The 26,166-nt window shown below is 38.7% G+C and overlaps 1 protein-coding gene across 1 annotated transcript in view; it reads right to left on the bottom strand.

The window, feature by feature from the left end:
• Positions 1 to 26,166, bottom strand: part of LOC128706529 (survival of motor neuron-related-splicing factor 30-like) — a 64,364-nt gene that overhangs the window by 27,929 nt on the left and 10,269 nt on the right. The window contains exon 4 of the mRNA XM_070090863.1: positions 5,688 to 5,855. Coding sequence (XP_069946964.1) covers positions 5,688 to 5,855 — 168 coding nt within the window. The remainder of the gene's footprint in view (positions 1 to 5,687; positions 5,856 to 26,166) is intronic.

Here is a 26,166-nt window from a genome sequence, read left to right as displayed (position 1 = left end):
CTCAATGATTTCTTCTCCACCATAGGAAAAAAACCTTGCCAATAAAATCCCAAGCTCAAATACCCCACCCAATGACTACCTCACTGGCAACTACCCGAACACACTGTTCCTAGCTCTGACTAACCCAACAGAAGTCTCTCTTATCATCAACACACTAAAAAACAAGACAGGAGATTTAAATACCTTACCACCCTTTATATACAAAAAAGTGTCGCAAGTGCTGTCACCAATCATTGCAACACTCTTTAACAAATCCATCGAATCCTCTACCTTCCCTACAGTTCTCAAAATAGCGAGGGTCACCCCGATCCATAAAGGAGACCAAACAGACTTGAATAACTATAGGCCAATATCCAACTTACACCCTCTCTCTAAAATCTTCAAAAATTAATTCATAAGCGAATCTATTCTCATCTTATCTCCCACAACATACTCAACCCCTGTCAGTTTGGGTTCAGGCCTAACAAAAATACGCATGATGCTATTATACACGTGGTAGAACAAATATACACTGCACTAGAGAAAAAGAAGTCCCACTGGGAATCTTCATTGATTTACGTAAAGCTTTTGATACAGTTGACCACGACTTGCTCCACATAAAATTGTCGCACTATGGTATAAGAAGGCACTCCCTCAACTACCTAAAGTCATACCTCAGCAACAGAAGCCAATATGTGTACACAAATGGAGCAAACTCTTCCACACAGCCAATTACAGTTGGTGTCCCACAGGAAGTGTCCTTGGTCCTCTTCTCTTTCTCGTTTACATAAATGACCTACCAAATGCATCGCAACTACTCAAACCCACACTATTTGCGGATGACACTACATACGTCTTGTCTCACCCGAGCCCAGTCATGCTAGCCAATGCTGTGAATACTGAATTACAGAAAATATCTACCTGGATGAGGACTAACAAACTTATTCTCAACATTGACAAAACCTACTTCATTCAGTTCGGAAACAGAGCTACAGATGTCCCTCTTAACATAATAATAAACGAATCACCTATCACAAAGCTCAGAGAGGGAAAATTCTTAAGAATCCACCTTGATAATAGACTCAAATTTCAAACACATATACAACAAATTTCCAAGAAAATTTCCAAGACCGTAGGCATACTATCGAAGATACGGTACTATGTTCCACAGTCAGCCCTCCTTGCCCTATATCACTCACTTATTTACCCCTATCTCACCTATGGAATTTGTGCATGGGGCTCAACAACAATAAACCATCTCAGACCATTAATTACCCAACAAAAGGCTGCAGTCAGAATGATAACAAATTCCCACTACAGGCAGCACACTCCACCAATATTCAAAACTCTAAACCTACTCACCATACAAAACATCCATACCTATTATTGTACCTACTACATACATAGAACACTTAACTCGGATATAAACCCCCCCCAAACGTCTCCTTACCAACCTCAACAGAACACATGACCATAACACAAGGCACAGATCACTCTTTGATGTTCCTCGTGTCCATTCCACACTATGCAAAAACTCAATGCACATAAAAGACCCAAAAATCTGGAATTCACTACCTGTGAATATAAAAGAAACACTATCTGTTTATAAATTCAAGTCTCTTCTTAAAAATCACTTACTCACTCACAACCAAATAAATACTGAATAATTGTATCTCATAAATGTTTAACCTGTAACCCAATCAAACTTTGTTATTTTCAATTACATTATCTAACAGAATACTCCAATCTACTGAATGCACAGCAACACAGTAAATGACCATATGACCTGTCTTTGAAATACTACTCATTTGTGCTTAATTGTTAACTGTTTACAACAATGTTTACCACTGAATATATAATTGCTTAGTTAATCTTAAGTTAATTTTAAGCCTGCCCATAATGCTCTGCATACAAGGGGCTTTGGCATGTTACACTTAACCGTTTGAGGGTCGACAGGCCCTCTCAGAGACTTGTTCTCAGGGTCGGCCAAATTTAAAAAAAAAAAAAAAATTCTTATGAAAAGATAGAGAATCTTTTCCCGGTCATAATGACACCAAAAGTATGAAATTTGATGGAAAACTTACGGAATTATGCTCTCGCAAAGTTAGCGGTTTCAGCGATGTTTACGCATCGGCGATTTTGCCAACTTTGAGCCCCATTTTTGGCCAATTCCGCTGTACTAGTCGACAAAAAACATGAATATTTCGCTAGAACTCCATTTTTTTATCGAATGAGTGCAAGAAACCACCCATTTACCAATTTCAACTATCCAGAACAGTGGTCAGAATTTAGCAATTTTGCCAATTTCACACAAATTTCAAACGATGCCAATTTCCAAATAGGGTCCAGAATAAACAAGAAAGACATTCCTGGCACTAAAATGACATTTCCTCTGTTCATTAGTCACGTCTCAAGGCCCCTCTTATATTCTTTTGCTTTCCACTTTGAATTTTTATTCTCACAAAAAATAGAAGATTTACTATTATGCAGACTACTGCATTAGTGTAAAAAATGGTATAAATAATATTGGTGCACTTGCGAAAGAATATTAGACTCACCAGTTGACGTGTATTGGAGGCTTGGCATGATTTGTTTACTTTTGAACTTTGGTAAAAATCGAACATTTCTGCTATTTTGAGCTCAATTTCAAGGTACTTTTCATTGTAAAACCAGTCAAAATCATCTCAGTTTCTGTAATATGTATTCCATTCCATAAAATGAGACCAAGAAAACAAGAATGCAACAATAAATACCATACGAAAAAACAGTGCAAAGTCGCTGTTTTATTCCAAAAAAACGGTCAAAGTTTTTTTTCTCATTATGCACTGTGTGCTGCAGGATTTTTTTTATACTGTGCACACTGACCACATAGACCCATTCTTTCATATGAAGGCCTACCAGCTTTCTCCCACTAGATTTGAGGGCGCTAGAATTTAGGCGCCCTATTTTTTTTTTTTTATCACACTGGCCGATTCCCACCTAGTACGTCAAAAACCTTGGGTCGTAAGCCGTACTAGTACGGCCGAAACCATCAAAGGGTTTACCACTGTATTTCTTTGTACTTCAATGTACCATGTTCAAATTAATAAATAAATAAATCAAATAAATAAATAAATAAATAAATAGAGGTGATTTTATAGGTAGTAGGTTGGTAGACAGCAACCACCCAGGGAGGTACTACCGTCCTGCCAAGTGAATGTAAAACAAAAGCCTGTAATTGTTTTACATGATGGAAGGATTGCTCGTGTTTTTTTTTGTCTCATAAATATGCAAGATTACAGGTATGTTTTGCTACTTCTACTTACACTTAGGTCACACTACACATACATGAACAAGCACATATATACACACCCCTTTGGGTTTTCTTCTATTTTCTTTCTAGTTCTTATTCTTGTTTATTTCCTCTTATCTCCATGGGGAAGTGGAACAGAATTCTTCCTCCATAAGCCATGTTTGTTGTAAGAGGCGACTAAAATGCCGGCAGCAAGGGGCTAGTAACCTCTTCTTCTGTATATATTACTAAATGTAAAAGGAGAAACTTTCGTTTTTCCTTTTGGGCCACCCCGCCTCGGTGGGATACGGCCGGTGTGTTGAAAGAAAGAAGAGTTGATTTTGATTGGTTTTACTATTAAAAGAACCTGGAAATGGAGCTCAAAGTAGGGAAAATGTTTGACTTTTGCCAATGTTCAAAAGTAAACAAATGATGTCATTGTCCAATAAATGTCCAACTAGCCATTCTAATATAAGGTCATGAATGGGTTGACATTATTTGTACAATTATTACAGTATTGCAGTAGTCTGCATAACAGTAAATCTTCAATTTTTTTGTCTGAATAAAAATTCAAAATAGAAAGCAAGAGTAATATCAGAGGAGCCTGGAGACGTGACTGATGAACAAAGGAAATGTTATTTTAGAGCCAGGAATGTCTGCATTGTTCATTCTGGACCTTATTTTGAAATTGTCATATTTGTTAATTTTTGTGAAATTGGCCAAATTGCAAATTTCTGACCACATTATTGGGTAGTTGAAATCGGTAAATGGGCAGTTTCTTGTACTCAATTGATAGAAAAAATGGAGTTCTAAAGAAATAGCTATGAGTTTGGTCGACTGGAACAATGGAATTAGCTGAAAATAGGCTTTAAAGTAGGCGAAATTGCCGATTTGTAAATATCGCCAAGGTCGCTAACTTCACGAGAGCGCAATTCCGTCAGTTTCCCATCAAATTTCGTTTTTTTTTTTTTGGTGTTATTACAATCGGGAAAAGATTCTCTATCATTTCATAAGAAAAAATAATTTTTTTTTTTTAAATTTGCGACACAAGGAGACACCTCAGGATTGGGGGTTGCGACAGTCAAGGGGTTAAGAAGAGGTATGATAAGGCTCTCACAACCAGAAGGGGAAAAACTCCTAGTACTAGCCAGTAGAAAGGCCGGGCCAGGAGCCAATACTCAACCCCTGTAACCATATATGCATACTTACAAGTGAGTGCAAAGAATGGAATAAACAATTTTCTATTATACAGTGACTAAAAATACCCAAAAAATCAGTAAGTTGATGTAATTTTAACCCTTTCAGGGTCCAGAGGCCAAATTTCAAAGTGCGCACCAGTGTCCAAGAATTTTTAAAAATTAATTTTGTTATTTTTGCTTATGAAATGGTAGAGAATCTTTTTCTGAAGGTAATAAAACAAAAAGTATGAAATTTGATGGAAAACTGACGAAATTATGCTCTCGTGAATTTTGATGTGTCGGCGATATTTACGCATCGGTAATTTTGCCGACTTTGACTCCCATTTTAGGCCAATTACCTTATTCCAGTCAACCAAATTCTTAGCTATTTCACTAGTATTACTTCTATTCTATCGACTGAGCACAAGAAATTGCCAAGTCAACTGTTTCAACTACAAAATAAAGTGATTGGAAATTGGTAATTTAGCCAATTTAGTGCAAAGTTCAAAATATTCCAATTTCAAAATAGGGTCCTGAGTAAACAATGCAGGCATTCCTGGCACTAAACTAACATTTCCTCTGTTCATTAGTTATGTTTTCAGGCTTTACAAATGAATTCCATTTTGATTTTTGATTCACATAATGAATTTTTATTCAAACCAAAAAATAGAAGATTTACTGTCATGCAATATTGTAATAATTGTATAAATGATATCAGCACATTTGTGAACATCTATTAGATACGCCAGCTGGTGTGTATTAGAAGTGTGAGGTCATTTGTTTACTCTTGAACATCTGCAAAAATTTAACATTTCCGCTATTTTGAGCTCAGATTCAAACCATTTTCAGTACGAAAACCAATCGATATCATCTCTATTTCTGTAATATATCTTCCATTCTATCAAATGAGACCAAGAAATTGCAAATACAACTATAAAAAACATACAAAAAAACACTGCAAACTTGCTGTTTTAATCGAAAATTACGGTCTCAGTTTTTTTTCTCTCATTATGCACTGTGTGGTGCAGGATTTGTTTTATGTGGTGCACACATACCACATAGATGTATTCTCTCATATCTAGGCCCAAATTTACCGCTCACAGCTTATCAGAGTGAGCTGAGCTCATGGCGTAGATCTACAGTTTGGACCATCAACGTAAAGCCATAGATCTACGGCATGGACCCTGAAAAGGTTAATGAACAAGTCATAACCTGTAAAAAAAAAATTGTAATTGCTGGGAAAGAAGATGGATACTTACTTATTTTTCTCAGATTCTGATGCAAAGCCAAGATGGTGTTGTCCTCGCTTCTCTCCTGGAATTCGCTCCTTAAGCATGGACAGCTTTGTAACATCAGAATTCCCATAGCCATCAAAACTGACAGCCACAAGGCCATCATCTGTTATTGCATCAATAACAGCATCATACCTGAAAGAGACAATTACATTACATTTCTACTGCACCTGTGTTTAACCATACATTCCATTAACTATTTTGTTGCTGACAAATACTATGAACAAGAAATTTAGTAATACGATCAGGAACAGATATGTTTGACAGTATTTTCGTGAAGAAGTATCCTTTTTAATCTATGAATTATTCAAACAAAAATATAGGAATGTCTATAGTAATTATTTATCGTGAAATTGCAGAGCAAAATTATTATTACATTCATGGGGAAGTGTTAAACCCATAGGGGTTAAACAGCATTTGGGGGAATGGGAGGCATTCAGATCCAATTCCAGGAATTAGATGAGGGTATCAAATGAATTAAGTAAAGAATAACTGGATATCACATTGGAGGGAGGGAGTAAGGAAGAAGTGAATATGTTCAGTTATTTGGGAGTTGATTTGTCAGCAGATGTGTTTATGAAGGACGAGGTTGACCATAGAATTGATGAAGGAAAAAAAGGTGAGTGGTGCACTGAAGTGTCTGTGGAGACAAAAAATGTTATTCATGGAGGTAAAGAAGGGAATAAACGAGAATATAGTGGTACCAACACTCTTTTATGGGTGTGAAGCATGGGTTGTGAATCCTGCAGTGAGGAGGATACTGTAGGCAGTGGAGATGTCCTGTCTAAGGGCAATGTGTGGTGTAAATATTATGCAGAAAATTCGTAGTGTGGAAATTAAGAGGAGGTGTGGAGTTACAAAAAGTATTATTCAGGGGAATGAAGAGGGGGTTATTGAGGTGGTTTGGTCATTTATTTATTTATTTATTTATTTATTTATTTATTTATTTATTTATTTATGTCTTTGGAAATAGTACATTGAGATTTTGTATTTACAATAATGGGTTGCAATGCAAAGAGAGCCTCTATTATGCCTAAGCATTATGGGCCAACTTAACATTATTGGCTTACAGACTACTTAACACTAAGAATTATGTCATAGTTGTACAGTAGAATATTAATTATATCATAGTTGTACAGTAGATTATTAATTATAAGTGAATCTAATTTATATAAGACAAAAGATATATTCATATATTCAAAAATGCTTTTTGTGAAAACAATGATTCAATTATATTCCTGTCAAAAATGGATAAAAGGTTCAAAGTATCAACATCCGGGGTCCCAGACTTTTCAACATCTTACCAGAAGATATCAGAAACACTGCTGGAACAAGTGTTGAAGCCTTCAAGAGGAAACTAGACAAGTATCTTCACCAGGTGCCAGATCAATCAGGTTGTGATGGATATGTGGGGCAGCAGGCCTCCAGCAGCAACAGCCTGGTTGACCAGGCGAGCACCAGACGAGCCTGGCCCATGGCCGGGCTCAGAGTAGATATACAGTGGACCCCCGCATAACGATTACCTCCGAATGCGACCAATTATGTAAGTGTATTTATGTAAGTGCGTTTGTACGTGTATGTTTGGGGGTCTGAAATGGACTAATCTACTTCACAATATTCCTTATGGGAATAAATTCGGACAGTACTGGCACCTGAACATACTTATGGAGAGAAAAAATATCGTTAACCGGGGGTCCACTGTACTCTCGAAATTCTTCAAAGGTATATCAAAGGTATGATGTGGGAATACATAAGCGAGTATGTGTGTACTGAGTATTTAGCATTTAGTCTAGGGTGATTAAAGTGGCTTTTGAGAAGAGTCTTAAATTGATTTTCAGACCGGGTTTCTTTAGTATCTTCTGGTAATGAGTTCCATATTTTGGGGCCCTTTATGTGCATCGAGCTTTTACATAGTGTGATATGGACACGAGGTACATCAAAAAGAGATCTGTGTTTTGTGTTATGGTCATGTGTCCTGCTAAGGTTGGTGAGGAGAAGTTTGAGTGGAGGGTTTATATTTGCATGTATTGTTCTGTGTATGTAGTAGGCATATGAATAAGTATGGATGTTCTTAATGGTGAGCAGATTCAGGCTTCTGAAAATTGGTGGAGTATGCTGGTGGGAGTGGGAATTTGTTATCATTCTGACTGCTGCCTTTTGCTGGGTTATTAAAGGTCTTAGGTGACTGAATGTTGTTGATCCCCATGCACAAATTCCATAGGTGAGATAAGGGTATATGAGTGAATGGTACAGTGCCAGGAGAGCTGATTGTGAAATGTAGTATGCCTACAGTCTTAAGAGATTTTCTTGGTGATTTGTTGTATGTCTGGAACTTAAGGCTACTGTCAAGGTGGTATATACCTAGGAATTTTCCCTCTGTAAGTCTTGTGACAGATGATCTGTTTAGCATTATGTTAATTGGATCATTTGCAGCTTCGTTTCCAAACTTAATGAAATATGTTTTATCAGTATTCAGGGTAAGTTTATTAGTTTATTAGAGAGGGTGGAGAAAAACAGAATGACTTGGAGGGTGTATAAATCTGTAGTGGAGGGGAGGATGGGGTAGGAGTCATCCTAGGAAAGGATGGAGGGGGTAAAAGAGGTTTTGTGTGCAAGGGGCCTGGAAATGCAGCAGGCATGTGTGAAAGTGAGAGACAGCAGTGAATGGAGATGAATGGTTTTTGGGACCTGACAAGTTGTTAGAGTGTGAGCAGGGTAATATTTTGTGAAGGGATTCAGGATAACCAGTTGGCTGGACTCGAGTCCTGGAGGCGAGAGGTACAATGCCTGCACTTTAAAGGAAAGGTTTGGGATACTGGCTGTTTAGTGTGACATCTAAACTGTTATATCTGGGCAGCTCTGCAAAGACAATGATTGTGTGTGAGTGATGGCAAAAGTGTTGAATGATGGCAAAAGTGTTTCTTTCTTTTTTGGGTCACCCTGCTTCGGTGGGAGATGGCCGGAGTGTTAAAAAGAAAAAATACTATAATTAAGCAGCTAAGCCCAAAGATATAAGGTATGCTTTTAAGATGTCTTCTCCCCAAATGTAAAAGCTTAATAACAAAAACTGTACATGAAAGTATTACAATGTGCTCTGACAGTCATGGCTAATAATACAGAAATGATTGAATAACTTCACCAATTTTTTCATAAATAACTTATCTATAATTATCACTAAATACAGTAGGACATCCGTAACCACAGCGGATATGTTCCAAGGACCTGCCATGGATACCGAAACTGCGGATAGTAGCAAACTCTATATATAAAGTCCTATACATACCTATTATAAAATTTAATTAATAAATTATGCACAATAATTGGAGAATTATCACTTTTTCACTTCATGGCTTGTCTTGGGGTTTGAAGAATTACCAGTTTCTCCATTTTTGCACTTTGGGGCCATTATTATGCAAAATTAAGAGGTATTTTTGGGCCACAGTAAGCTGTGGATAACTGAAACCACAGATACTGAATCAGTGGATACGGGGGTTCTACTGTACAGCCTCTCCTCACTTAGTGATGTACTCGTTTACCAACAACTTGGTCTTATGACCAGTATGCATACCTAAATAATGTATATCAAAGCTGATTTCCTCTATTCTATTTATTACAATATACAGGTCTCCCTCAACATTCGTGAGGGTTAGGGGATCAAGAGCCTCGTGAATGTTGAAAAATCGTGAATGTATGGTGCCCCAATATATTGTAGGGAAATATAATACAATACTGCTTCCTTAACTTGTTGAACCACGAACAATCATAAAATACATGAAATCATCGTAAAATATTGTTCGACATACATATATGTTATGGTTTAATAACATGTTATTAAATACCACTGCCTCAACCACTGCCTCTACCACTGCCTCTACCACTGCCTCAACCACTGCGGCGCACAGCCTCGTATTTTTGTACAATTTCTTTCTTCAATTCTATCGTGTTTCTCAATTTCTTTACCAAAGGGCTGGCACTAACAAATTTCTTTGGGCCCATGGTTAATTATGTAGCAGTCACACTCAATCTACAAGCACGAAACACAATTATTATTATTATAATCAAAAAGAAGCGCTAAGCCACAAGGGCTATACAGCGCCAGCGAAACACAATGAATTATTGTGAAATGTTTGGAAGAGCACAGAGGCTAATGCTAACTCCAGCATAAACAAAGCCAAACTGACTCATGATGCCTCCACCACTGCTTCAACCCTCATATTTTTGTACACTTTTCTTCTTCAATTCAATTGTATTATTATTTTATTAATAACATGTATTATTATTATTATTAATAACACATATGTTATGAAATACCACTGCCTCAACCACTGCCACTACTACTGCTTCCACCACTGCCTCCACCACTGCCTCCACCACTGCCTCCACCACTGCCTCCACCACTGCCTCCACCACTGCCTCTACCACTGCCTCTACCACTGCCTCTACCACTGCCTCTACCACTGCCTCTACCACTGCCTCTACCACTGCCTCTACCACTGCCTCTACCACTGTCTCCATCACTGCAGTTGCACTCAATCTACAAGCACCAAACACAATGAATTATTGTGAAATGTTTGGAAGTGCACGGAGGCTAATGCTCACTCCAGCATAAAGCCAAACTGACTCATGATGCCTCCATCACTGCCTCAACCCTCGTATTTTTGCGCAATTTCCTTCTTCAATTCTATCGTATTATTATTATTAGCAGTAGCAGAAATGTTTGATTCTTTGCCATGTTCAAGAGTAAACAAATGATGTCACTGTCCAAAACCTGTCCGAATGGCCATTCCAACATAATGGAAATCAAATTAATAGAAATCAAATTAATCCGTGCAAGACACCCCAAAGTATGAAAAAAAAAATTTTACCACATGAAATATTAATTTTAATACACACAAACTGAAGAAGACATGCACAATTACTACTCTACTAAGAATAGAATACATGACACTTACCTTTATTGAAGATCTGGTGATGACTGATGGGATGGGAGGAGGGGAGTGTGTGGAAGTTATTGTTTAGAAGGAGAATCCCCTTCCATTAGGACTTGAGGTAGCAAGTCCTTTTCCGGGGTTACTTCCCTTCTTCTTTTAATGCCACTTGGACCAGCTTGAGTCACTGGACCTCTGTCGCACAACAAATCTGTCCATAGAGGTCTGTACCTCCCGTTCCTTTAAGATTTGCCTAAAATGGGCCACAACATTGTCATTGTAATAGTCACCAGCACGGCATGCAATAGCTGTGTTAGGGTGATTTTCATCCATAAAGGTTTGCACTTCAACCCACTTTGCACACATTTCCTTAATCTTTGAAGTAGGCACAACGGATTCCACAACTGGCATAGGCTTCTCAGGGTTAGCCCCAAACTCTTCAAAATCTTTCTTAATTTCCATACTAATTCTCACCCTTTTTACCACAGGGTTGGCACTAGAAGCTTTCTTGGGGCCCATGGTGACTTATTTTGCAGTTACAAGCACAAAAAACACTGGGTTAAGGTGAAATGTACCAAATGTATGCGTAGATGCGACCGCACTGGCAGGCTTGTAAACACTGGCGCTGAGGCCACACGTAGGACGCGTCCCGGACGAATCACGTAAGGCGAGTTTTTTATCGCGAGGCGAGGCAAAATTTTTGCATTCAAATGCTTCATATGGCAGATTTAAAGCAACGCGTTAAATCTGCGTTCGTAAGGCAGGGGTCCACTGTATATGGTGCAAACGTGACATTAAAACAATATCAAAGATGGTCGACATAAACCCACTACCACTGTAGTATGCTCCTTGCTTAGTGGCAAATTCATTTACCAATGTGATCTTAGGAACGCAACTCTGTCGTTAAGCGAGGAGAGGCTGTATATGATTGTACTGTACAGTGGTCCCTCGTTGTTCGTAATTAATCCGTTCCTGGAGCCGTTACTATAAACGAAATTTACGATTTACGAATCAATTTTCCCCATAAGAAATAATGTAAATTCAATTAATCCCTTCCTGACACCCAGAAGTATTAAAACAAAAAATTTTTTACATGAAATATTCATGTAGTACATAAACAATACAATGGGAAATGATGAATGAAACATTAACAGCATAACACTTACCTTTATTGGAGATTCTTCTTAGTGTATGGGAGACTGGAGGAGGAGAGAGAGTGGATTGTTTATAGTTTGGAAGGGGAATCCCCTTCCATCAACACCTCAGGTACCATTTGCTTTTCTGGGGTTGCTTCTCTTCTCTGTTTCTTAATGCCACTAGGACCACCTTGAGAGTCACTGGAGTCCTGTCTCACAAAATAACTGTGGAGAGAGCTCTGTTTCTGGTGTCTCTTTAACACTTCCCTAAAATGGCCCAAGACTTTGTCACTGTACATGTTGCCAACCTGGCTTGCAACAACCTTGTTAGGGTGATGTTTCTCCATAAAGCTTTCCATCTTACCCCACATAGCAAAAATCTCTTTAATTTCTGAAGAAGGCACCTTCTTCCATCTCTCTTCCTCCTCCTCTGCAGCAAGATTCTGAGCTGCGATGTGTTGCTCTTCCTGCTGAAGCTCTTGCAGCTCCTCAGTGGTGAGCTCTTCATTGTGGTCTTCCACCAATTCTTCCACATCCTCCAAACTCACATCCAACCCCATGGAACTCCCCAGTGCCACAATTGATTTTACAACAGACATAGGCTCATTAGGGTCAGTCCCAAATTCTTCAAAATCCCTCTTGTCGACACAATCTGGCCACAGTTTTCTCCAGGCAGAGTTCAAAGTCCTGGTAGTCACTCCCTCCCAAGCCATACCTATAAGGGTTATGCAGTGGAGGATGCTGAAGTGTTCTCTCCAAAATTCCCTTAGGGTCAAGCGAGTGTCTGTGGTCACAGTCAAGCACCTGTGAAACATTGCTTTTGTGTAGAGTTTTTAAAGTTTGCAATAACCTGCTGGTCCATGGGTTGGAGGAGAGGAGTGGTATTCGGGGGCAAGAACTTTACTGTGATGAACCCAAACTCCTCGAAAATTAGGTCATCCAAGTTTGGAGGATGAGCAGGTGCATTGTCCATTACTAGCAGGCACTTGAGATCCAATTTCTTTTCCAGGAGATACTCCTTCACACTAGGGCCAAGCACTTCATTGAACCACTCGACGAATATTTCCCTCGTGACCCATGCCTTACTATTAGATTTCCAAAACACACACAATTTACTCTTCATAACATTGTTTTTCCAGAACACTCTGGGATTTTCAGAATGGTACACTAGTAATGGCTTCACTTTGAAATCCCCACTAGCATTAGCACAGAACATTAGCGTCAGCCTGTCTTTCATAGGCTTGTGTCCTGGCATTGCCTTTTCCTCTTGTGTAATGAAGGTCCTCTTTGGCATTTTCATCCAAAAGAGGCCTGTTTCGTCACAATTGAACACTTGTTCAGGTTTCAGTCCTTCAGGCTCTATGTACTCCTGGAATTCATGCACATATTTTTCAGCCGCCTTGTGGTCCGAACTGGCAGCCTCACCATGCCTTACCACACTGTGTATGCCAGTACGGTTCTTAAATGAGCTCAGCTCACTCTGATAAACTGTGAGTGGTACATTTGGGCCTAGATATGAGAGAATACATCTATGTGGTATGTGTGCACCACATAAAACAGATCCTGCAGCACACTGTGTACAATGAGAGAAAAAAACTGAAATCATGATTTTTCGATTAAAACAGCAACTTTGCAGTGTTTTTTCGTATGTTTTTTATAGTTGTATTTGCGATTTCTTGGTCTCATTTGATAGAATGGAAGACATATTACAGAAATAGAGATGATTTTGATTGGTTTTAGCACTGGAAATGGCTTGAAACTGAGCTCAAAGTAGCGGAAATGTTAAATTTTTGCCGATATTCAAGAGTAAACAAACGACCTCACACATCTAATACACGTCAGCTGGTGGGTCTAATATACATTCACAAATATGGTGATGATATTTATACAATTATTACAGTATTGCATAACAGTAAATCTTCTATTTTTTGGTGTGAATAAAAATTCATTATGTGAATAAAAAATCAAAATGGAATTTATTTGTAAAGCCTCAAAACATAACTAACGAACAGAGGAAATGTTAGTTTAGTGCCAGGAATGCCTACATTGTTTATTCTTGACCCTATTTTGAAATTGAAATATTTTGAACTTTGTGTTAAATTGGCCAAATTGACAATTTCCGATCACTTTATTTTGTAGTTGAAACAGTTGACTTGGCGATTTCTTGTGCTCAATCGATAGAATAGAAGTAATACTAGTGAAATAGCTAAGAATTTGGTTGATTGGAATAATGTAATTGGCCTAAAATGGGAGTCAAAGTCGGCAAAATCGCCGATTCGTAAATATCGCTGACACATCAAAATTCGCGAGAGCATAATTTCGTCAATTTTCCACCAAATTTCGTACTTTTTGTTTTATTACCTTCACAAAAAGATTCTCTACGATTTCATAAGAAAAAATAACAAATTTTTTTTTTGAAAATTCTTGGACACTGGTGCGTGACTCCAGATTTGGGCCTTGGACCCTGAAAGGGTTAAATCTCTCAAACCAGCCTTTGCTGGCCTTAAATTCACTCACTTCACCACTATTTGCAGGCAATTTCTTTACCAAATCTTCATGCAACTGCCTAGCCTTTTCACAAATAAACAAAGTCATAAGAGTATCTCCTGATAATTGTTTCTCATTTATCCACACCAATAATAACTTCTCAACCTCTTCCAGTACTGGTGATCTCATATTTGTCAGCATAGTTACTCCCTTTGCAACAACAGCATCCTTTATTTCATTTTTCTTGGCCACTATTGAACATAAGGTTGTGTAGGGTTTCTTATACATCCTGGACAGTTCGGCCACACTTGTACCATTTTCATATTGTTCAATGAAGGTTTTCTTAAATTCAATCGTATTTCTCACCTTCTTTACCACAGGCTTGGCACTAGGAGCTTTCTTTGGAGCCATAGTAGCTTATTTAGTACTTGCAAGCACTAAAATAAACGGAATATTATGAAATATTTCGCTGGAGCACATGAGGGGACCTTCGCTCACTGGTAAACAATGCCAGACTGGCTGCCGCCCTGGCTCACGCCGTGGGTACTTGTCCCAGACGAACTACGACTCGAGAGTCAACCTATGAAAAGCGAGTCCATGTTTATACGAAAATACCTCTATGATTGGCGAATTTTACGATTGCCGGGAACTACGAAAAGCGAGGGACCACTGTATATGAAAGATCATTCATGTTTCTGACTGAATAAACATCACATAACAATTAATTGAAATTTCACCGTGTTAATGTGAAGAAAAATCTCCAGTTCATGAAGGGGGTGATATCTCCCCCTCTTGAAGGGGGGTTAACCTTTTGAGGGTTTCGGACGTACTAGTACGGCTTACGACCCAGGGTTTTTGACGTACTAGTACGCCTAAATTCTAGCGCCCTCAAATCTAGTGGGAGAAAGCTGGTAGGCCTTCATATGAAAGAATGGGTCTATGTGGTCAGTGTGCACAGTCTAAAAAAAATCCTGCAGCACACAGTGCATAATGAGAAAAAAAAAACTTTGACCATTTTTTTGGAATAAAACAGCGACTTTGCACTGTATTTTCGTATGGTATTTATTGTTGTATTCTAGTTTTCTTGGTCTCATTTTATAGAATGGAAGACATATTACAGAAATTGAGATGATTTTGACTGATTTTACAATGAAAGGTACCTTGAAATTGAGCTCAAAGTAGCAGAAAATGTTCGATTTTTACCAAATTTCAAAAGTAAACAAATCGTGCCAAGCGTGCAATACACGTCAACTGGTGAGTCTAATATTCTTTCACAAGTGCACCAATAATATTTATACCATTTTTTACACTAATGCAGTAGTCTGCATAACAGTAAATCTTATATTTTTTGTGAGAATAAAAATTCAAAGTGGAAAGCAAAAGAATATAAGAGGGGCCTTGAGACGTGACTAATGACCAAAGGAAATGTCATTTTAGTGCCAGGAATGTCTTTCTTGTTTATTCTGGACCCTATTCGGAAATTGGCATCTTTTGAAATTTGTGTGAAATTGGCAAAATTGCTAAATTCTGACCACTGTACTGGATAGTTGAATTTCATAAATGGGTGGTTTCTTGCACCCATTCGATAGAAAAAATGGAGTTCTAGCGAAATATTCATGTTTTTTGTCGACTAGTACAGTGGAATTGGCCGAAAATGGGGCTCAAAGTGGTAAAAATCGCTGATGCGTAAACATCGCCGAGACCGCTAACTTTGTGAGAGCATAATTCCCTAAGTTTTCCAGCAAATTTCAAACTTTTGGTGTCCTTATGATCGGGAAAAGTTTCTCTATCTTTTCATAAGAGAAAATAATTTTTTTTTTTTAAATTTGGCCGACCCTGAGAACGAGTTTCGGAGAGGGCCTGTCGACCCTCAAAGGGTTAATGACCCTCTCCAAAGAGGGCAGCCTTCTCAGGGGTTGTGAACCATCTTACTTTCCCATTTCCATACCACACTAATGAAGAACACATGATAGACGACTCTGTTTACCAGACTTCCTGGCCATTAGTACATGTGAGTGGAAGCCTAGGAGAACTGCTATTTCTCCATAGCAGAAAAAAAATGAGTAAGAAAATGCCTCCTACTTGATAAACAAGCTACAGTATTATGGCTCCCTAAACCCACTTAGAATATCAAGAAACAGGGATTCTAGGATGAAGTCTGTTTCAAAAGCTAGCAATGAATGTCTATGAAGCTTAAGTCGGCATTTCCTTTGTGGGACGCAGACTGTGGCACTCAACAGCGTCAGACTGCTACAAGGATAGAATGGTAATGCGTGTCACAGAAGGCATCACTGCTCTCCCACTAAATAACAAAGAGATAGCAGTGACTAGTGCATTCTTTACACTTGTTTAACAATCTCCAGAGACACTAGGAAATTAATCTAGTACCAAATACGAGTCAAGAAATTCACCGTAGAACTAATCACAGTACATAGTGTTTATTAACTTCTCCAAGTTCCTTTCTCGAGTGAACACTGGGAGAACAAAGTAAAGTACAGTGGATCCTTGTTTTTCATAATTAATCCACTCCAAAGTGTGTGGCTAATATTGAAATTGACGATTTGGAAAAACATTTTCCCACATAAGAAATAATGAAAGTTCAATTAATCCGTTCCAGACACCCCAAAAGTATTAAAACAAAATACACCTACCATCCGACTTACGACCACTCGACTTACGACCATGTTTTTTATGCCAAATTTCTGGGAAATAAACAACTATTTGTGTTGTACACAGTGTTTATCCTAAACCTTACAGTATAAAATACAGTACTAACAACATAAAAAGTAAAGTAAAGCATGAAATACCAAAATAAAACAATAAAATAAAGTCATTACAAAAATGTTTTGTCGATATTCAGTAGTAAAGTTCGACTTACGACTATTTCGACTTACGACCGGTTTCTCGGAACCGAACTCGGTCGTAAGTCGGATGGTAGGTGTACTAAATTTTTACATGAAATATACATTTACCTACACAGAAAACAATGAGACATGAAGAATAAACAATAATAGCATGACACTTACCTTTATTGACGATTCTTCATAGTGTATAGAAGACGGGAGGAGGGGAGAGGATGGGTTAATTACTGTTTGGAAGGGGAATCCTTTCCATAAAGACTTCAGGTACCAAGTGCTTTTCCAGGGTTACTTCCCTTCTTTGTTTTTTAATGCCACTAGGACCAGCTTGAGAGTCACTGTACACCTGTGGCACTAAATATCTGTCCAGAGAGCTCTGTTTCTAGCGTCTCTTTAAAATTTCCCTAAAATGGGACAAGACACTGTCACTGTACATGTTGCCAACACAGCTTGCAAGAGCTTTGTCAGGGTGATGTTCCTCCACAAATCTTTCCATCCTACTCCACACTGCACAGACCTCCTAATCTCTGAAGAAGGCACCTTCTTACATATCTCTTCCTCCTCCTCTGAAGCAATTTCCTGAGCTGTGGTCTGTTGCTGTTCCAGTTGAAAGTGTTGCAGCTCTTCAGTGGTTAGCTCTTCGTCGTGGTCCTCCACCAACTCTTCCACATCCTCACTACTCACATCCAACCCCATGGAATTTCCCAATGCCACAATAGATTCCACAACTGGCATAGAGTCCCGAGGGTCAGCCCCAAACCTTTCAAAATCCCTCTTTCGGACACAATCTGGCCACAATTTTCTCCAAGCAGAGTTCAAAGTCCTGGAAGTCACTCCCGCCTAAGCCTTACCTAAATGGTTTATGAAATGGAGGATACTGAAGTGATCTTTCTAAAATTCTCTTAGGGTCAATGGAGTGTCTGGTCACATCAAAGCACCTTTGAAACATTCCTTTGGTGTAGAGTTTTTTGAAGTTTGAAATGATTTGCTGGTCCATGGGCTGGACGAGAGGTGTGGTATTAGGGGGCAAGAACTTCACTTCGATAAAACAAAACTCGTCCACAATTTGGTCATCCAAGTCTGGAGGATGAGCAGGTGCACTGTCCATTAACAGGAGGTACTTGAGTTTTAATTTATTTTCCAAGAGGTATTTCTTCACACTGGGGCCAAACACTTCACTGAATCAATCAAGGAAAATTTCCCTTGTGATCCATGCCTTACTGCTGGCCTTCCACATCACACACAATTTACTCTTGTCGACATTGTTTTTCTTGAACACACTGGGATTTTCAGAGTGATACACTAGTAAAGGCTTCACTTTGAAATCCCCACAAGCATTACTACAAAACAAAAGGGTAAGCCTGTCTTTCCTAGGCATGTGTCCTGATAGTGCCTTTTCATCCTGTGTGATGTAGGTCCTCCTTGGCATTTTCTTCCAAAAGAGGCCTGTTTCATCACAACTGAACACTTGTTGGGGTTTGAATTCCTCGACCTCTACATACCCCTTGAATTCATGCACATATTTTTCAGCCGCATATTTGTCAGAACTGGCAGCCTCACCATACCTTACCACACTGTATGCCACTATGCTTCTTAAATCTCTCAAACCAGCCTTTGCTGGCCTTAAATCCACTAACATCAGCACTCGTTTCAGGCATTTTCTTTATGAGATCATGCAACTGCCTTGCCTTTTCACAAATTATCGACTGCATAACACTATCTCCTGCTAATTGTTTCTCGTTGATCCACACCAACAATAACTTCTCAACATCTTTGAGCACTTGCAATCTCATTTTTGTGAGCATATTTACCCCTTTTGAAACAATAGCTTCTTTGATTTCCTTTTCTTGGCCATGATGGAAGCAATGGTTGAATGGGGTTTGTTATACAACCTGGCAAGTTCTGCGAGACACTCTCCACTTTTATATTTTTCGATATCTTTCTTGAATTCTATTGTTTTTCACCTTCTTTACCAAAGGCCTGGCACTAGGAACTTTCTTTGGAGCCATGGTGACTTATTTAGCAGTTGCAAGCACTAAAACGAATGGAATTTTAAGAAATGTATCGTATGAACGCGTGGGATCGTCCTCACTCGCTGATAAACAATGGCACACTGGCTGGGAATGGAGTGAGGGGCCCCTCAGGGCCGTGCATACGTGTCTGGGATGAACGACTATTTGTGAGTTAAACGGCAATTTGCAAGTCAATGTTTTGACTTAAAAACAAGTTACAATTTTCAAAAATTACAACTTCCGATGCCTAAAAAAACCAAACCATACTCCGGCCGGGATTGAACCCGCGGTCATGGAGTCTCAAAACTCCAGCCCGTCGCGTTAGCCACTAGACCAGCTAGCCACAATAAGATTCGTCCAACTAAGTATATTTCTCCCTACTGTGGATAATTCTATGAAACTCATAAACGAGTGATGGTATTGAACGACAGTGAAGTACCCGGTGTGTGAGTAAAAGAACACTAAGATGCAACGATCCCAAGTGACTACGTTCAACATTCTTCAATCAAGACATTAATAACAGCCTCGTGTCGCTCCAACAACACAGGACTCCAATTACAATGAGTCAGGCAGGTTTTATTCCTCTTTCATTTGCCCCTTTAAAACACTGCAGTATTTAGGCTAATGTTAGTACAAATATTTCCCACCATAGAGACCATCATTAGAATGCCATCGCCAAAACCCATGTGAGTAATCATTGCATTCCAGGTAGAATTGACATGCTGGAACATACAATGGGCCAGAGTTAACCCAGATTACTCGCTATCCTAAGCCACTGTGGACACAACCACAGAAACGTCGAGGGTGATTCCAGGGATAGGCTGCTGGAATTCGTGCAGTTAAAAGATAAGTACTTCTCATTGTTATCATGTTTTTATCATCATGCAGGAAAATGTACTTATCTAAGAAGTTCCTCCACAGTTAACATGTCATCCAATAGACTGTTAAATTCTGTGGCATGCCTGGAAATTAATTTCTGTGTTTCCGCAAATAACCCACACGTAGGAGAAAGAAGCTTACGATGACATTTTAGTCCAACATGGACCAAAACGTTGCTTTAAGCTCCTCTTTCCTATGTGTAGGTTATGTGTGTATTGTTGCAGTCACGGTATTGTGACTGTTCTTAATTTCTGAGTCTGACAAAGATTTTGAATTTTTTTTTTCTTACAGAATAAAAGGGTGTTTCTATATGAATCAAATAAGACTTAGATGAGTGGAATCTGATAAAAACAATTTTTATGATATTCTGAAGTTGGTGAAAAATGATCACTCGTCGGCAACAGTGGCATAAAGAATGTAAAACACATACTTACAAGGAAATGTTAAGTGTAATACTCATACACAAATAACCCGCACATAAAAGAGAGAAGCTTACGACGACGTTTCGGTCCGACTTGGACCATTGACAAAGTCACACTAACAGAGGTGGAGCAGGACGGCTATATATAGGCAGGAAGAGGTGGCAGAGGTTGCTCCACCTCTGTTAGTGTGACTTTGTCAATGGTCCAAGTCGGACCGAAACGTCGTCGTAAGCTTCTCTCTTTTATGTGCGGGTTATTTGTGTATTGTTCCAGTCACGGTATTGTGCCTTTTCGTTATTTATGTAATACTCATCACAATATGGAAATAAGTCATACTGCTTTTATATTCTGAGTTAAATCTACAAACAGTAGTATGTCTTGTAGCTGAAGTCCACTGTTAGTATCACGAAATTGTAATAAATTTGGAATGAGTAAGACATTTTCTTGTGACCTTCACACCCTGTTTGTTGATAGGGATGCTGGTGGTGGGACAACAGCTCCTGATTTACTAATGTTAGTTAGGCATACTAATACATTAGATACAGTCATCACATGTGTACTCTCCTAGCCCTAAATTTTTTTCAAAGTCCTGAAGAGATTGTAGAAGACCGAAAGAGTTGTGATGAAGTCAAAAATGCTGGCAGGTGTCAGATTTGAGTGTGAAAAATTGTGAATACTAGTACATCGGACATACTTACATCACTTGCATACTAGTACACTGGACACAGTCATAAGGTTAAATTGTAGCTGCATAAATTTTAAGCAATAAAATTATCATAACACAGGATTCAAATGCTTGTGATAGGATATTATATTATCTAAGAAATGCCTCATTACCACTACAGTTTGAATTAAAGGGGAAAGACTTGGGGAAATAAAATAATCGTATGTATGGCATAAACCCTTTCTCCTGTATAAATTACTACATATAAAAGGAAAAATTTTTGTTTTACTTTTTAGGTCACCCTGCTTTTGTGGGAGACAGCCTGTGTGATGAAAATAAATAAATAAAATATGTGCAGCATAACTTCAGTCTCCCCACAATACAGGCAATTTTTTTTACACAAAATTCTTTTATTACATTCCTGTGCTATTTACCACCATAAGCATAAATTTTTCTAGGAATTTTGTACAATTTTTTTTGTTAAAATAAACAAAGTGCTTTATACAGTGGAACCTTGTTTTTTGGCCGTAATATGTTCCAGAAGGTTGGCCTAAATTCAAAACGACCTAAATTCAAAGAAATATTTCCCATAAGAATTAATGTAAATTACTGTATTCTGAGCACCTCTGCAAAAACAGCGATTATGTGTGAGTGAAGTGAAAGTGCTGAATGATGATGAGAATATTTTCTTTCTGGGGATTTTCTTTCTTTTTGGGTCACCCTGCCTCGGTGGGAGATGCCCGACTTGTTAAAAAAAGAAAAGAAAAGAAAAAAAAAATTAATCCGTTCCAGACACCCAAAAATATTCACAAAAAATACATTTTTAAAGACTAATTATAGTTTTACATACACAAAACAATGAGAACTAAACAAAATAAGTTAAGAACATTTAAATCACTATTGAAGACTTGTTGGCTTATGGAAGACAGGGAGGAGAGAGGGAGGGCAGATTATAGTTTGGAAAGGGAATCCCCCTTCATAAGGCCTGGGGTTACTTCCCTTTTTTGTCTTTAATGCCACTAGGACCAGCTTGAGAGTCACTGGACCCCTGTTGCACAAAATAACTGTCCAGAGTGCTCTGTTTCTGGCATCTCTAAGATTTCACTAAAATGGGACAAGGTTTTGTCACTGAACATGTTGCAGATATGGATTGTTTCAGCTTGGTAAGGGTGATATTTCTCCACAAAAGTTTGCACCTCATTCCACTTTGCACAAATGTCCTTAATCACTAAAGAAGGCACATCTTTTCCTCTCTCCTCCTCCTCCTCCTCCTCTGAAGCAAGTTCCTCAGCTGTGATCTGTTGCTGTTCCAGTTGAAGGTGTTACAGCTCTTCATTGGTTAGCTCTTCCCTGTGGTCCTCTACCAATTCTTCCATATCCTCGCCACTCACATCCAACCCCATGGACTTCCCCAGTGCCACAATAGATTCCACAACAGGCAGAGGGTCGACAGAGTCAGGGTTAGCCTCAACTCTTCAAAATCCTTCTTGAGGACACAGTCTGGCCACAATTGTCTCAAAGAAGAGTTCAAAGTCCTGGAAGTCACACCCTGCCTAGCCTTACCTATAAGGCTTATGCAATGGAGGATATTGAAGTGATTCCTCCAGAACTCTCTTAGGGTCAATTCAGTGTCTGAGGTCACTTCAAAGCACTTTTGAAACACTGATTTTGTGTAGAGTTTTTTGAAGTTAGAAATGACCTGCTGGTCTATGGGCTGGATGAGAGGAGCGGTGTTACGAGGCAAGAACTTCATCGTTATAAAACGGAAATCCCTAGACATAAGAACATAAGAAAGGAGGAACACTGCAGCAGGCCTGTTGGCAGGTCCTTTACAATTCATCCCACTAACAAAACATTTGCCCAACCCAATTTTCAATGCTACCCAAGAAATAAGCTCTGATGTGCAAGTCCCACTCAAATCCAACCCCTCCCACTCATGTACTTATCCAACCTAAACTTGAAGCTACCCAAAGTTTTAGCCTCAATAACCCAACTAGGTAGACTGTTCCACTCATCAACCACCCTATTTCCAAACAAATACTTTCCTATGTCCTTTCTAAATCTAAACTTATCCAATTTAAATCCATTACTGCGGGTTCTCTTTTGGAGAGATATCCTTAAGACCTTATTAATATCCCCTTTATTAACACCTATCTTCCACTTATACACCTCGATCAGGTCTCCCCTCATTCTTCGTCTAACAAGTGAATGTAACTTAAGAGTCTTCAATCTTTCTTCATAAGGAAGATTTCTAATGCTATGTATTAATTTAGTCATCCTACGCTGAATGTTTTCTAACGAATTTATGTCCATTCTGTAATATGGAGACCAGAACTGAGCTGCATAATCTAGGTGAGGCCTTACTAATGATGCATAAAGCTGCAGTATGACCTTTAGGTCATACTGCAGCTTTATACTCCTCCAAGTTTGGAGGATGAGCAAGAGCGTTGTCCATTACCAGGAGGCACTCGAGTGGCAATTTATTTTCCAGGAGGTATTTTTTCACACTCAGGCCAAACACTTCATGGACCCAGTCAATGAAAAGTTGCCTTGTGACCCATGCCTTATGATTAACTTTCCACATCACACACAATTTACTCTTGACGACACTGTTTTTCTTGAACACACTGGGATTTTCAGAGTGATACACTAGTAGAGGCTTCACTTTGCAATCCCCACTAGTGTTAGCAGAGAACAAGAGTTAGTCTGTCTTTCATAGGCTTGTGCCCTGGCAGTGCCTTTTCCTCCTCCATGATGTAGGTCCTCTTTGGCACTTTCTTCCAAAAAGAGGCCTGTTTTGTCACAAGTGAACACTTACTGGGGATGGAATTCTTCAGCCTCTACATACCCCTTGAATTCCTGCACAAATTTTTCAGAAGCACGTTTCTTAGAACATGCAGCCTCCCCATACCTTACAACACTGTGTATGCCACTACATTTCTTAAATCTCTCAAACCAGCCTCTGTTGGCCTTAAATTCCCTAACATCATCATTAGTACCAGGCATTTTCTTTACAAGATCGTCATGCAATTGCCTTGCCTTTTCACAAGTGATCGTCTCTGAAACACCATCTCCCACTAACTGTTTTTCCCTGATCCACAACAACAACAACAACTCCATATCTTCATTTGTTTGTGATCTTTTTTTTGTAAACAGGTTTACCCCTATTGCCACATTATTGTCACATCAGCTTCCTTGATTTGTTCTTTCTTTGCCAGGATAGAAGTGATTGTTGATTTGTTTTTGCCATACATCCTGGCAAGTTCCAGCACCTGTACACCACTCTCATATTTTTCTATTAGTACTTCCTTCTTTAATTCCATCATGTTTCTCACTTTCTTTACCAAAGGAACTTTACTAGGAACTTTCTTGGGGCCCATGATGGCTTATTTCACAGTTGCACTTAATAAAAACCACCAAAAAGGATTTTAAGGAAATGTTTGGATGAATGCGCATAGTACATGCTCACTTGCCAACAGACAAAGGGAGACTGACTCACCAAAGCCTGGCGTCCCAACGGGAGAGGCGGGCTAATGCGTCTAATACGGCCGACATACGAGGCAACGGCCGAAATACGGAGCAAAATTTCCGCCTAAAAACTGGCCTAAATATGAATCAGCCGATAAACAAAGTGGCCGAAAAATGAGGTTCCACTGTAATTATACGTGTACTGGACAGTAAATCCTCTGATAATGTGTGGTTTACATTCTGGAAAATCAGCACATAATATAAAATAGTGTTATGTAAAGTCAAGAACATAATTAAAATAAGGTTACATTCCAGACACCATGAAATCAGAAAAACTTTTTTGTACTATTGTACTAACTTACTTTACGTTCTGTTAGTCATTATTTGAAGCATCTGCTGAGCATGGAGAGGGTTAACATTGGTCCTCAGACAGAGTTAGATATAACTCAGGTGATCAGCTGACACACTAAGTACTTGTCAGCAGTAGAAAAATAAGTCACACTGCCTTACCAAATTGTAGTAAACTAACTGTGACTGATGAAGGACACTGAAAAAAATGAATGCAGTAAAACCACGATTTAATGATCTAATGGGGGTTAAGGATAATCACCAATGTCGATTATCCTGCAAATCTAATTAATGTTAAAAAAAAAAAAAAAAAAAAAAGCACTACAGTGCATACAGTTTACTGACAGTTAACCCTCAATTTAACAGACTAATAGGAGGAAGCATGTGGCCAGTAATGGATATAGTAGTCAATGAGATTTTTTTTTTTGTAATTATAGCAATGACTATTATATAACCAATGGACTTGGAATGTTGTTTCTGAATCAATTCATCCTGTGGATTTCTCTATTATTACTGAAGTCCATTAAATCGAGGTTCAAAAAACTGAAGGATTACTGTACTGTAATAAAAACTGAAATTGAGTTAGAAAGTAGAGAACGGTAAGTTTATTTACAAATTGTGGTAGATACACGAGACTGTTTGAAAACGACAATAATGAACAATTCTGTACACAGAAAACTTTGTTACTCCAGTAATTCATATGTGACTTCTTTTAACAATTACTGATGCTTTACTATCCAGGCATATATATATATGTGATCTACCCCCAGTTCCTTCATCCTTCCCTACTGTCTGTAATTCATTGCAGGTGTACCACATCATGCCTCAGTATGTGCTGTAGTTGCAAGAAAAACAATAAAACAATTTGTCATCTATAACAGTTTGTTTACCGGTTAGCCGGACTTGAGTCCTGGAAATGGAAGTGCAATGCCTGCACTTTAAAGGAGGGGTTTGGGGTATAGGCAGTTTGGAGGGACTTCTAAACTGTCATATCTGAGCACCTCTGAAAAGACAGTGATAATGTATGAGTGAGGTGAAAGTGTTGAATGATGATGAAAGTGTTTTCATTTTGGGGATTTTCTTTTTTTTTTGGGTCACCCTGCCTCGGTGGGAGACGACCGACGTTAAAAACAAAAACAAACAAAAAAAAAAAAAAAGGCCAGTGACTGAAGATTCAGATGATAGCAAGTTAATTATGAAGTGCTTTACTGCAAGAGACAATTTTGCACACAACTTAGCTTTTT

The sequence above is a fragment of the Cherax quadricarinatus genome, chromosome 3, assembly GCF_038502225.1.
Source record: "Cherax quadricarinatus isolate ZL_2023a chromosome 3, ASM3850222v1, whole genome shotgun sequence".
Lineage (NCBI taxonomy): Eukaryota > Metazoa > Arthropoda > Malacostraca > Decapoda > Parastacidae > Cherax > Cherax quadricarinatus.
The sequence above is the reverse complement of the archived record's forward strand: the minus strand, read 5'-3'. Positions and strand labels throughout refer to the sequence as shown.